A 13,963-nucleotide genomic window follows, 5' to 3' on the forward strand; every position below is an offset into this window, starting at 1 on the left:
AGAATGGGAGAAGAGTTAAAGTGTTCAGCCACGGCAGTGGGGTTGGTTAGTGCAGGTGTCCCAGAAACATTGTCTGAAACGATCCGCAAGTAGGCTTCCTGTCTCCCCAATGTAGTCCCAGAGACACTCTCTGAAATGATCCGCAAGTAGGTGCCCTGTCTCTCCTAAATTGCACCACCCTCCTGACCAGTCCATCACCTTGGCAAAAGTGAGTCTTGGAGATCGGAGTCAAGAATAGAGTGGAGCTGGAAAAGCACAGCAGGTCAGCCAGCAACCGAAGAGCAGGAAAAGCTGCCTGACCTGCTATGCTTTTCCAGCACCACTCTATTCTTGACTCTGTCTATCACCTTTCCCATCTATCTGCTCCAGCCTCCTCTCCGACCTATTAGCTTCTCCCTCACCTTTATCTACTTATCACATTCTCGGCTACCTTCCCCGCAGCCAAACCCCCCCCCCCCTCCACAAACCCACCTCCCATTTATCTTGCAGCCCCCGGGCCCTAAGCCTCATTCCTGATAAGGGCTTATGCCCGAAACGTCATTTCTCCTGCTCCTCGGATGCTGACTGACCTGCTGTGCTTTTTCCAGAATCACACTCTTGACCCTCTATCTCTATAACCACTTGCAGCAACACAACCTGAGCTCATCCAATTCTGCCTTTTGGACATGCCCAATTTTAACTGTTTCACATTTGTAGCCTTGCCTTCAGGTGTCTAAGTTCTCAGCTCTGGAGTATCTGCCCTAATTTTCTCCTCCTCTCTCCCTCCTTTAAAATGTTCTTTAAAACCAATCTCTTTGACCAAGTATTTGGCCATCTGCCCCAATATTGCCATATGCCATTCAGTGTACAATTTTGTTTCATAACACTCCTGCAAAACGACTTTGGACATATATGTATAACTGCAATTAAACATGAAGTTTTAGGTAATTTATCAATGTGCGGAAAGAAAACTTTAGTTGGATGTTAAACCGCATTTCATTACTTCACTCATCTTGGAAAGCTGCACTTACCGCCAGCTCAGGAGATAGCAGCTAGAATTCCTGACTTAATGCTGTTTTAGATTTGACGGACCCAAGTATACAATATAGTTGTAGCCTTACAATCCCACGTTGAATATAATATTTAGAAATTTGGGATAAACATGAGTGAGGACTGCAGATGCTAGAGATCAGAGTCGAGAGTGTGGTGCTGGAAAAGCACAGCAGGTCAGGCAGCAGCCGAGGAGTACGAGAATCGACATTTCGGGCAAAAACCCTTCATCAAGAGTCTGATGAAGAGCTTATGCCCAAAACATCGACTCCCCTGCTCCTCGGATGCTGCCTGACCTTTCATAATCATGAGTGAGTAATGTTAAGTTAATCACAACAGAATGTTGACGGCTCAGTTCCAGAGTTATCAGATTTCACCTTGGGTTGAGTGTGCATTAAAATTGAGCAGAAGTTTGAAGAAAGGATATGAAAAATCAGCCATAATTCCTCCTTCACATGGCCATTAAGTAACTGCAACAGAAATCTGTATACGTGGAAACCTAGTTCAATTTTCACTTGCTCCATAACATAAACTTAGGTTTATGTCTGAAGAATGGGGGGGGGGGGGAAAAGCGGGAATGAATGGAGATTTGGTAGATACATTTAAAATCATGAGGGGATTGGATAGAGTAGATAGGGAGAAACTGTTCCTACTTGTACAAAGATCAAAAACAAGTGGACACAGGTTTAAGGCGATAGGCAAAAGAAGCAATGTCAATATGAGGAAAATCTATTTAATGCAGCAAGAGGGTAGGTTTTGGAATGCAACTGAGAATATGGTGGATGCGGGTTTAATTGAGATATTCAAAATGAAATTTGACTATTATCTGAAAAGGTAACAGGGTGACATGACGAAGGCAAAGAACAGCACGGCTCATTTGGACATAACGGACGAAACACCTTCAGCTGTGTCACAACAATTCTGTGATTCTGTAGTCACGGGTTAGATATCAGAAGGCAGATAGAATTTGTGAAACAGAACTCCAGCTAAGAACCGCCAAAATAAATAGGGAGAAACATTACGACTAAGTGGAACAATAAAAAACATTATATTTTAAAAAGCACAAACCTTCTAAGCATTCCTTCTTATTATCTAGTTTATCATATGCCTTTGCACGACGATACAGTGCCTTTATGTACTTCGGGTTGAGTTCTACGGCTTTCGTGCAGTCTTCAGCAACTTCATTCCATTTTTGCTGCAAGATAAATTTATTACATGATGAAACTGAATTGGTGATTTTGTTTGAGAACAGAGTAGAATGCACTGTCAAAACATGCATTAGTTTCTCAACTCGGACTCCAGGCCCTTCATATTTCCAAAGCCTTTCCCCATTTCGAAAATAGCCTATGCTTCTATTTTCCTACCATGAATAACCTTATTCTTCACAAGTTAAATTATCATAAATAAGTGATGTTTCGATTTTGAAGCTAAACTTTTTTAAGCACATGTGTATACTTTTTAAAATGGGAAATTATCATTGGTGTTCTTTAAGTATATAATTAACCTTTAATCACCATTATGGGGGTTTACCAGTAACTATGAAGTTAGCGTGCTGATCAATAATCCATTATACCTCAACCACATGGAGTAAACTTTGAAAGATTTTTATTGTGAGACAGATAACACAAGAGTAGAAGTTTGTTTCAATTCAATTGATTACCCATGATTGCAGTCTGGAAATATTTCAACAGCACACCCTCTGAAGATGATAAATCATTGATGAAAATTTCTGAATTGATGCATAAATCTGATCATGATTGGATTCCTCTAACTTGTCAGTTTCAGAAGAGTAATTGATGACAACTCTGAGTTTTGTTGGCATTACTGCCACAAGATTCATGCCATTGAAGCAGCAGTATTCCAAATGCACTTATACCCTCAATAGTTTAGATTAACTTTGCATAGGAAGTGGTTTCATATATAAATTTTGAAAACAATTCTTGCCAAATAGTTACAGCGATGCAGTTTGAGAAACCAAAAGACCGCCAGAGAGCCAGGTTAGAGTTCCACTGATCCAGAGGGGTGTAAAAAGATCTCTGAACAGGTTGATTAGAGAAATAGGTAAACACGATTGTGAACTAGTTTCAATAAAACTCATTTTTTGCATCAATATGGAGATACAAGTAGAACAAGCACACTACTCTGGTTAGAATGCAAGTACCCAGGCAAATTTATTAACCTTCACCTTCAGTTAGCAAGTTAAGAGACAGGTGAAATTGCTTGATCTCAAGCCTTCTCCAGGCCACCTAGAAGTGGGAAACTTAATAAACACTGCAATTGTACAGGCTGTTTGAAATACTACTGCTGTAAGTTGAAGGAATTCTCAAAGCAAAAATCTTACATCTGCTGACTGGAAGGTCAATTGTTAAATGATTAGGAGGATTAAGAGAACAGCAGTTTATAGTCTTTGCAGTCATTGTTAAATTTGACATGCTTCATGTAGTAATGGCAAAATCAGGCAATGAGTCCCAAAAGAAAAACTAAGCACCATCCATCAGTCTGTTGCTACAATATATTTTATGTCAAGTATATTCATACTCTAAGTCAATTGCTCAAAAAATTGAGGAGAAAGTGAGGACTGCAGATGCTGGAGATCAGAGTCAAAGTGTGGTACTGAAAAAGCACAACTGGTCAAGGAGCTCTTCTTGATGACAAGCTTATGCTAGAAACATCGACTCTCCTACTCCTCGGATGCTGCCTGACTGGCTGTGATTTTTCAGCACCACACTTTATGGCTCATAAAATTCAATGTAGACAACAATAAGTTAGAGCATGATCAATTTCCATTAAAATCTATGGCAGGATTGTACCATAAAGAGAACAGCAAAGAAACCAAAAACGTGCAGCTAAACTAAAATAACAAAGAAGTACACATTTTATGTCACAACAAAGAATTTTCACCAGTTCAAAACCTAAATTTACCAGAAATACTATGTTTCAAAATAATAAGGAAAAGACTAAATAGTACAAAAGTACCATGTCATTGTGCACCTACGGGTCACATAAACAGATACTAAGGGACACTGTACAATTTACCTTAATTTCTAGATCAGTGTGCATTGATTTGAAGCTGCAGATACCAAGACCGTGGGGATCTGCTCGAGTGATCATACACAAATAGAAGCACAGGGTTAACTGTAGCAACTTCCAAATGTATACGGTCATAAATTTCATAGCATAAACAATACTCCCATCTTCCCTTGCAAAAAGGAATACAAATTTTAAAAAGACATTGCTGCGTAGGCTTTGACAGTGGATTGCCAGTGTATGGGGACCCACCAATTGGACATCCCTAACATGGGACATTTTCTTCTATTAAATGTTTTATCAATAAAGGTATGGTAAGCCAATTTATAGAATTCTTCTTTGTTACCACTGAGTCTCAATCAAATTTATTTTCTGGTTTAATTTTTTTTTGGAACTCTATAGTATACAACTAACTACACGTTGCTTGGATGCAGTTCCCTTGGTTCAAATGGTAATGCCAAACTCAAGGTTAATGTTCAACTGGCATATTAGTTATGCCATCCTTATACACATTATTCCTCCAAAGTACGTGGCCTCAGCACTGGATTTTCCCATGCAGGCCAGCCATAACCTGCACTTTTAAGTTACCAGGCATTCATGCAGAAGAATTTGAAGGCCTGCATACTTAATGAGTAGGGCCACAAAAACATAGCTAGAAGCAGTGTCACTTGTATGTGGAAGCTAATCAGTCTATGGTTACTCAAAGTACAAGAGTCTTACATACCAATTGCTCAAATGCTGCAGCCCGATTCTGATAAAACGTTGAAAGGTCTTGTTTCTGAATCACTGGACACAGGCCAATTGCTTCAGTATAACATTGAATAGCTTGTTCAAATTTGCCAGCTTTAAAATACTTATTTCCTTTATTCTTTGCAGCTTGGGCTCGGTCTAACAAGCTCTAAGGGAAGAAAATGAAATTTAAAATGGATAACATTCCCAAGCCACCACATCATAATCCTCGCCCAACTTCAAAACCACTTAGCAACTATCTTGCCCCTTTATTCAAAAAACCACTAGCAGTAATTTCTGCCTTTATCTTTATTACTGATGAATAATCACTGCCAGTTGTTATTTGTCTTCTTGCCACCATTATCCTCCTGCTAAAAGGAAATGGATTTTGCTAGATACACAACTGTCAGTGTCTTATGTTCAACAGGTCTGAAACAGAAACTAAAAGAACTTAGTAATATGATAAAACACACAAAGTGCTCTAACATGGTACAATGGCACTCAACACAGTGTGACACCAAAGGGAAATACAGAATCAGAAGACTTGCACATACTTTTATCTTGCTAATAATGTTAATATAATAGCCAAACATTTTAAATGATTTTTCAAAATATTTGGAAAAAACAAAAGTTGTAGAGATTTTGTTTCTGAAAGCACTCTGATTACTGATAAAGTTAGCAAGATATTAAAGAACATGAGTAATGTCAGGCTCATGTCTCATTGCTCAGCACCTCAACATCGTAAATGAAAATATGTTCCTCAAATTAAACCATCCACTTTGACATTCCCAAAACTACAGCATTTATATAGGTCCTTTTTTTTTCAGTACAGACTGGATTACAGTTGGAAAGAAACACATTAGTGGAGGGTAATGTAACCTGAAGTTCCAATTTATGTTTTCTATTCTACCATTGTCTACTAATTGCTCATCTGCTCAATTTTCCTCTTTTCTTTTATCTCTTTGATTAGAGCCAGGGATAAGCCAATGCTTTTCAAATTACCATTGATCCTTAGGACTTCATCCGAGATACTGCTGTTTTCTAGTTAAAACAGAGGAATTAAATCTGAAAATGAGGAATGTCAAATCCACTCACAATGCCAAACTGTGAGCAAGACTGGAGACCACAGTCAGCAAAGTCAATTTAGCTAACACACAAGATGGAGTTAAAAGCTGAAAGACATGAAATACTAAAAGTGTAAAATGTGCAAAACTTATTTGCAATTAAGGAAACATTTTGGCACAGAGAGAAAAGCAACTTGAGGATGTTTCTCTGTAGATCTTTAAAAATTGGTGCTCAAATGTGAACATGCACAAGAATCTGCATAATCATAATAAATATGAAAACAAGGAAATTACTACATTTGCAGAAGACATTGATTAAAATATTGCATTTCCTGGGCACCCTATTTTAAGGATATATTAACATAAAATTCAAGAATAATGGAAAGGCAACAATGGAAATATGCAAGGTTACCATTATCAAAAAGGGTGGAAGCATTTTTTTTAGCAAGAAAACATTGACAGGATTAAAGAAAGGTCTTCAAACAAATGAAATAATTTGAGATGAATAAATTGTGAAGGCTTGCTACAGGGAAAATCAGAACAGGATAGATTCAGGATTAAACGGAAGTTGATAAAATTTCTTTCCACAATAAATGGGGATGCAACAAAAGCTGGAGTTTGTTGAAAGAGTACAGAAATGAACATGAGACAAGGGGAGTTGAAATGTGAATTATAAAATGAAATCAAGAGGAAAAACTATTATCAAAGCAAAGGCTGGAAGGACAAGGAGAATGAAAAAAGACAAGAAACTAACGGAAATTATAAGACGTTTAAAAACCTCCATGTTTTAAAGGGCAATAAAATAGAATTTATTTCAAAGAGGGAGCTTATAGTTATGGAAATCTCAAAGATCACTTGCATTAGAAGAGAAATCTAATAATTATCCTCACCTTTCACACCATGAAGCAGATCAATTTTCATTAAATACAACACTCATTGCTCAACATATCTTTTCCTTTTCTCTCCCTTTCAGATCCCTCTCAATTACCTTTTCTCAGCATCTTCATTCAAAGCCAAAGGAGCTGTAGCACTGGTCTACCAACCCTTCCCACATGACTGCTCATTGTCTCAAATTATTTCAATGTGAAATAAATTGCACACAGTAATTTCTATAAACAAATGTGCTGAATGCTCCGCCCTTAGAGCTGCATTGTATAAATTCAGCGAAATAGGTCCAAAGAGACACTACTCTCCTAGGAACCTCAGTTTTATCCACATGCTATCATGACGTCCAAGCTCCCTAAAGTTCCTCGCTTTAACTATCCTTCCATTCCAATGCTGATTTCCTAACATTATCCTATGTGACCATCACAATCCTAAGGATGACTGAAAATTACATCCAAGATGTGGAGGTGCTGACATTGGACTGGGGTAGATAAGATCAGAAGTCACAAGACACCAGGTTATAGTCCGACAAGGTTATTTGAAATCACAAGCTTTCGGAGTGCTGCTCCTTCTTCAGGTGAACTGAAGGAAAGCATATAGGCACAGAGTTTATAAACAGACAGATCAAAAGATAGTACAAGTGGTGTGAGTGGCCTTTTGACAGACTGGACAACAAGTCTCTGCAGGTGATCAAAAGTGTCAGATGGGGGAGTAAAGTGTCAACAGCTGAATAGCAAAATTATGGCCACTGCCTCAATCTCAATTCCTTCAATTTTCTGGAAAACACTTCTTGAACCCAGTGCCTTATCCACATTAAGTACAGACAACCTAACCAATAAATCCTTCCCATATCAATTTTACATCCTTCCCAACTACCTCCTCTTTTCCCATAGCCTGGCTTTGTAAAGGCAAAAGCAAACAATTCCCTTATCTTAAAACTCACTCCTATTTACTTGGGTGTCACAGGCTGGGCCGTCCTGGTTGTCCTTGACAAGGTGATGGTGAGCTGCCTCCTTGAACCACTGCAGTTCATGTGCTGTAGATAAACCCACAATGCCATTAGGGAGGGAATTCCAAGATTTTGACCCAATGACAGTGAAGGAATGGCTTGGAAGGGAACTTGCAGGCTGTGGAGTTCCCATATATCTGTTGCCATTGTCCTTCTTGGTGGAACTGGTCATGGATTTGGACAGTGCTGCTGAAGGAGCTGTGAATTTCTGCAGTGGATTTTATAGATGGTACACACTGCTGTGTATCATCAGTGGTGGAAGATGTAGATGTTTGTAGATGTCGTGCTAATTAAGTGGGCTCCTTGTCATGGATGATGTCAAACATCTTGAGTGTTAATGGAACTGCACTCATCCAGACAAGTGGAGAGTACCCCATCACACTCTTCACTTGAGCCTTATTGAATGTTGACAGGCTTTAGGGAGACATGAGGTAAGTTCGTTGTTACTCCTAGCTTCTGACCTGCTCTTACAACCACTATATTTATATGGCTAGTCCAGTTCAGTTTCTGATCAATGGTAATCCCCAGGACGTTGATACTGGAAGATTCAGTGATGTGAATACCACAAACTCAGAGGGTAAGGGTAAAATTGCCTGTTAGAGATGGCATTTGTATGGTGCAAATGTTACTTGCTACTTTTCTGCCCAAGCCAGATATTGTTGAGCTGTTGCTGCATTTGGATTGGGACTGCTTCAGTATCGGTGAAGTCGTGAATAGTACTGAACATTGTACATTCATTGGCCAATATCCCCTCTACCAAACTCATGACGGGCCTAGGATACTACCATGAGGAACTCATGCACTTGGACCTGAGAAGACAAACCTCCCATAATGATGTTCCTGTGTGCCAGGTATGACTCCAACCAGCAGACAGTTTCTCCCCCTGCACCTGATTTCCATTGACTCCAGTTTTACTACAGCTCATTGATGCCAAACTCGGCTTGGTATCAAGGATCATTACTCTTAGCTCACTTGTCCATTTTTGAACCCAGGTAATAATGAGGTCAGGAGCTGAGTGGCCCTGGCCAACCCAAATTGGGAATCCATGAGAAAGCGCTTGGTAAATAGATGCTGCTTGATTGCACTGTTGATGTCACCTTCCATCGCTTTACTCATGATCAAGAATAGATTGGCAGTAATTGGCCAGTTTGGATTTGTTCTGCTTTTTGTCTGCAGGATATGCTTGGCAATTTTGCATATTATCAGGTAGGTGCCAATGTTGCTAGGGGTGCAGCAAGTTCTAGAGGGCAAGTCTTTAGTATTATTGCTGAAAGGTTGTCAGGGTCCATAGCTTCTGCAAAGTCTAGTGCCTCCAACTATTTCTTTTTATCACATAGAGTGAACTGAATTGGCTGAAGATTGCGTGGTTGATGCTGGGGTCCTCTGCAGAAGTCTGAGATTGCTCATTCACTCAGCCCTTCATTTAAAACCTCAACTGTACAAGCACCCATTGTGAGCACACTCCCCTTTTTGGTCCCTAATCTGCTCTCTCCTGGTTCATCTATTTATGTGCATACACAAGTTCCTTTCCTGATTGCTGCGAGGCTCTCTTTTTCATACTCCCTCTGTCTTTCTGAACGCACTTACGTCTATTGAATGCCAACTCTATGATTGAATGAGACTTTATATGTATTTCAAGGGGGAAAGAGTTCCACAAGCATTCTGAAATATCGCAAAATGGGAAACTTGATTCAAAGTAGATATCTTCAATTGAAAGAACAGAGACAGCTCTATGATATAATTTTCTGCTCTTCCTCATTATCTGCCTCCTTTCTCTCCCTCCCTCCTCCAAGATGCCTTTACAAGCTTCTAGCTAACTACATCTCCCTCGATTCAGTCTTTGTGCTGCTACCTCCGACCACAGCTCTCCCGGGTTTACCCGGCCCCTCCGCCCCAGTTCCATACCAGACCATCCGCCTCATTCTCCCCGCGGCCGCTGTCCTCCTTGGGCACTGGGCTGGAGCTGCCTTCCGGCGCTTTCCTCTCGCTCCGCTTCGACACCGTCCTCTTCCTCCACAGGTAGACGGCGCCGGCTCCCAGGAGGACGGGGCCGCCGATGGCGAGGGCCAGCTGCCAGCGGGTCAGGCCGGAGCTGGAACCGCTCTGCGATTCGACGGGTTTCAAGGCCGCCATCACGGTGCAGCCAGGACTGAGGGACAGAGCAGCAGAATTCGACCCGGAAAGATTCCCCTCCCCCCCCTCTCCAGTCAACTAATACTTCCGGGGCACATCCTCCCTCAATCACAGCGAGATCCTCAGCCGTTCCACTCCGCAGACAACTGCTGCAGCGCCACCTCCCGGCGCGGAGGACCACAGGGAAACGCAGCCTTTCGCCTTTCAACAACAAATGTTGGAGATAACAGGAGGTCAGGCAGCATCTGTGGAGAGAGAGATAGAGAGGAAGCTAACGTTTCGCGTCGAGATGACTATCCACGGATGCTGCCCTCCCTGCTGTGATCTCCAGCATTTTGTTGTTTTTGGCAGAGATTCCAACATTTGCAGTAATTCGCACCTACCCTTAGCCTTCCAACATCTTCGTCAATTCTCTTCAACCTTCCCAATTGGGAAGAATTGGGAGAATGGGATGGAGTTCTTGCAGGATACTGGGTGAGAGGACGTGTAGTCCAGGTAGTTGTGGGAGTCTGTGGGTTTGCTTGCAGGATTCTCCTTCCTGTCACTGTCTTCCAGACAGCCCTCTGCCGCACCAGCCCATTTCCCCACTCCACTGGTCTCAATAATGCAATGAAGACAGAGTTCCCCTTGTCCTCACCTACCACCCCACCAGTTTCCGCATCCAACGCATCATCCTTAAACACTTTCACCAACTCCAACTAGACCCCACCACCCTTCTCTGCCTTCCGCAAAGATTGTTCCCTTTGACAGTCCTTGGTTTGTGTCATTCTCCCCACTAATGGCCCCAAACCCCTACGTGCCTTCCCCTGCAACCGGAAAAGATGCAAAACCTACCAGTACACCATCCCCACTCACCTCCATCCAGGACCCTAAACAGTCCTTCCAGGTGAAATAGAGATCCACCTGCCTCTCTTCCAACCTAGTTTACTGTGTCAGGTGCTCCCGATGTGGTCTTCTCTACATCGGGGAGACCAAACTTAATCTTAGGGAACGGTTCACCCAGCATCGCAGCCAGGACCAAGCGGGCTAACCGGACCTCCTAGTCACCGCCCATTTTAATTCCCCTTCCCACTCCCTTTCTGACATGACCATCCTTGGCCTCCTCCATTGCCACAATGAACCACACCACAGAATGGAGGAACAACACCTCATTTTCCGTGTGGGCAGCCTACAGTCCAGAGGATTCAACATTGAGTTCTCCACTTTCAAATAAACTCCCTTCCCATCCCCTGACTCCCTTTCCAGCCTATCCCATTCCTTTCCACTCATCCCTGCCACCAACCAGATTCATTCCTCCCATTGACCAGCCATGTCATACCCTCTACCTGTCTTTACCTACCCCCAGTTCACCACCCTGCCCCCGCCACCACCTTTATCTGCAGCTCCCCCCACACCCACCCCCAGAAGTGTTACACCCGAAACGTCGACTTCTCCACCTCCTGATGCTGCCTGGCTTGCTGTGTTCTTCCAGCCTCCTGCCTATCTACAGTAAAATGACCTGAGCTGCCAGTTGTTTGCCACTTCAAAAACCATTGTGTTCCCACATCAACATTTCTGTAACCGGACTGCAGCAGTATTCCAGCAAGCCCTAGCGCAAGCTCAAAGAGTAACATTTCATTTTCCAGTTGGCAACCTGTGGCCTCTAGGACTCAACATCACGTTTAGTGACTTTAGAATCTGATTCCATCCTTCCATGTATTTAAACTACCCCATACTGTTATGATATGAGTTGCTTTTAGCACATTCATTCATTCCCATGTACTCTTAGGCCCATTATCACAATATTCATAGAATCCCCACAATGTGGAAAGAAGCTGTTCAATCCATCAGGTCTGCACTGAACCTCCAAAGAGCATCACTTCCCAGGTCCTGCCCCTGACCCTATCCCTGTATTTACTATGGCTAAACCACCCAGCCTACACATCCCTGGACACTACTGGGCAATTTATCATGGCCAATCCACCTAACCTGCATATCCTTAGACTGTGGGAGGAAACCAGAGCACCCAGAAGAAACCAAAGCAGACAGAGAATATGCAAACTTCAAACAGACAGTCAGCCAAGGCTGGAATCAAACTTGGGTCCTGGTGCTGTGAGGCAGCAGCACTAACCACCAACCCACTGTGCCGCATTCAGCACTGCTAGCCCATTTGTTTTCACTGTTAGCTCTTATTATTTCTTATTCAGATTTTCTTCTGTCCTGGCCTGCTACTCTTAACCTCCTTGTTTGCCTACCCCTTTCATACCTCTCCTTTAAGGCTACATCTCTACCCATCTGCTCATGACCACCCTCACCCCCAACTTTGGTTTCAGGATAGATACCAGTTTTTCCCAGTTATTAACTGTTCTGATGAAGTGTCACTGTCTCTCATTATCCTGTTGTCACAAGAAATCACAGTTCAGTCTGTTTGAAGTTTCTTCGACACCGAAGATTTTGCCAATCAGCCACCAAATTTACATATGCATTTACATTGCCTCTGTAGCAGTCCTCTTTTTCGAATTAAGAATAAAATCTCCCAGATTTTTGAGGATCCACCCTATCATTGTAAGAAACTATATTTCCTCATCCTTGACACAGATAGCTTGAAAGTAAAACAATATCCATGGAGACCTTTTTTTAAAGGAAGGGTAAAAGGTCAAACAACACTGGGAGCCAAAGGTCTGCAAACTAAGGATAAAAATTTGATGACTTCTCATGGTCACTGTATTTCTTGTTGACAAAATTGAATTGCTGACAGGCAGAGAAGATCTTTCATTCAAGGCTGACATCAATCTAGATCCAACAATTGGAAAGTGGTTACAGATCAGCTTTGCAAGATGTATATGGTTCGTTAAAAATATAGATGTTTAGAAATTTTATTTGGTTCCCGAAGCCTCTATTGTGAGAAGGAGAAAGGGACATGCAACTCCTGAGATTTTATTCTCCACTGTAGGTCTATGAAATAGAAGTTTAAAAAAAGTTGCTTAAAAAACAACTAACAGAGGCTTCCATAATCTTTTCAAAGTCTGGTTTTCAACTAATTAAGAATGGTAACTCCATTCTTACCTCCCTAAGATATTTGCTTACCTTTTTCCAAAGTCACTTGACTTTCCATAGATGATAATCTGTAGTACGACATGCAAACTGCACACTGAGGAATGGGGATGTCATCAAAGTAGAGGACAGTGTTCACCCCTGAAAAGTATTGAACTCAAAGTTGAATCCTGAAGGCTATAATATGCCTAAGTGAAGAATGGGGTGCTGTTACCCCAGCTTGTGTTGGACTTCACTGGAATCTGCAGCAATCCTACAGAAATATTAGATGAGAGCAAAGTGGTGTATTTAAATGGCAAGCAATTATAAAATCATGCTCATTCCCACAGACAGAGCAGAGATCTTAAACAAAGCAGCCAGCCAATCTGAATTTGATCTAACAAATTCAGAGGAGTCCACATCCCAGGCAGTGGAAGTGGTGCTTGATTATGTGGATGATCAAGTTGGTGATGTTTCTGGAGATTGCATGGTTGTCATTGTTTTCTAGTTCTGCAACCGGGATGCTATTCTGGATAGTAGCCGCAAGAGAGTGCACCTCATTGCTCAGTAACTAGCCTGTGACCTGACATCCTGGTACAGTTGGATAGGAAATGATGAACAGATCTTAACCCTGACAGGAGTCAGGGCTAAAATATTCAAATTGCACTGCTTTTAGTTACGAACATGCTGGACCTTGAGGGCATGAAATTGATTTTTGTACCCCCAAATTATTTTACATTTACTTATGAGCTTGCAATAATCACATATTTATGGTTGTTTCTATATTTATGGTTGTTTCTATGAAACTCCCCTACTTTTTTTCTCATTTCTTGTACTATGGGCAGTCATTTTCTAACAAGGCACAGCGGAAAGAGATTCACCTTGCAAATCTTTTGAACAATACCTAGCTGCAAGGTCATTACTGATGCACAAATTGGGTATCTGTCACAATTTGTACTCCATGCAATTTTAAGAGGTAACCAACGGTATTCAGCAATCAGTATCCCTTGAACAGCGAGATCAATGAAAGACACACTCCATTTAGGACCACCAGAGGGAAGCACTGTTGTACAAT

The 13,963-nt window shown here is 41.7% G+C and overlaps 1 protein-coding gene across 1 annotated transcript in view; it reads right to left on the reverse strand.

The window, feature by feature from the left end:
• The window catches only part of tomm70a (translocase of outer mitochondrial membrane 70 homolog A (S. cerevisiae)), a 30,125-nt gene extending 20,211 nt beyond the window's left edge, over nt 1–9,914 (reverse strand). The window contains exons 1-3 of the mRNA XM_043701155.1: nt 9,649–9,914; nt 4,781–4,954; nt 2,098–2,224 (exon numbers count right to left, since the gene is read on the reverse strand). Coding sequence (XP_043557090.1) covers nt 2,098–2,224; nt 4,781–4,954; nt 9,649–9,876 — 529 coding nt within the window. The 5' untranslated portion in view covers nt 9,877–9,914. The remainder of the gene's footprint in view (nt 1–2,097; nt 2,225–4,780; nt 4,955–9,648) is intronic.
• Between the last annotated feature and the right edge of the window lie 4,049 nt (nt 9,915–13,963).

The sequence above is a fragment of the Chiloscyllium plagiosum genome, chromosome 12 (assembly GCF_004010195.1).
Source record: "Chiloscyllium plagiosum isolate BGI_BamShark_2017 chromosome 12, ASM401019v2, whole genome shotgun sequence".
Taxonomy (NCBI): domain Eukaryota; kingdom Metazoa; phylum Chordata; class Chondrichthyes; order Orectolobiformes; family Hemiscylliidae; genus Chiloscyllium; species Chiloscyllium plagiosum.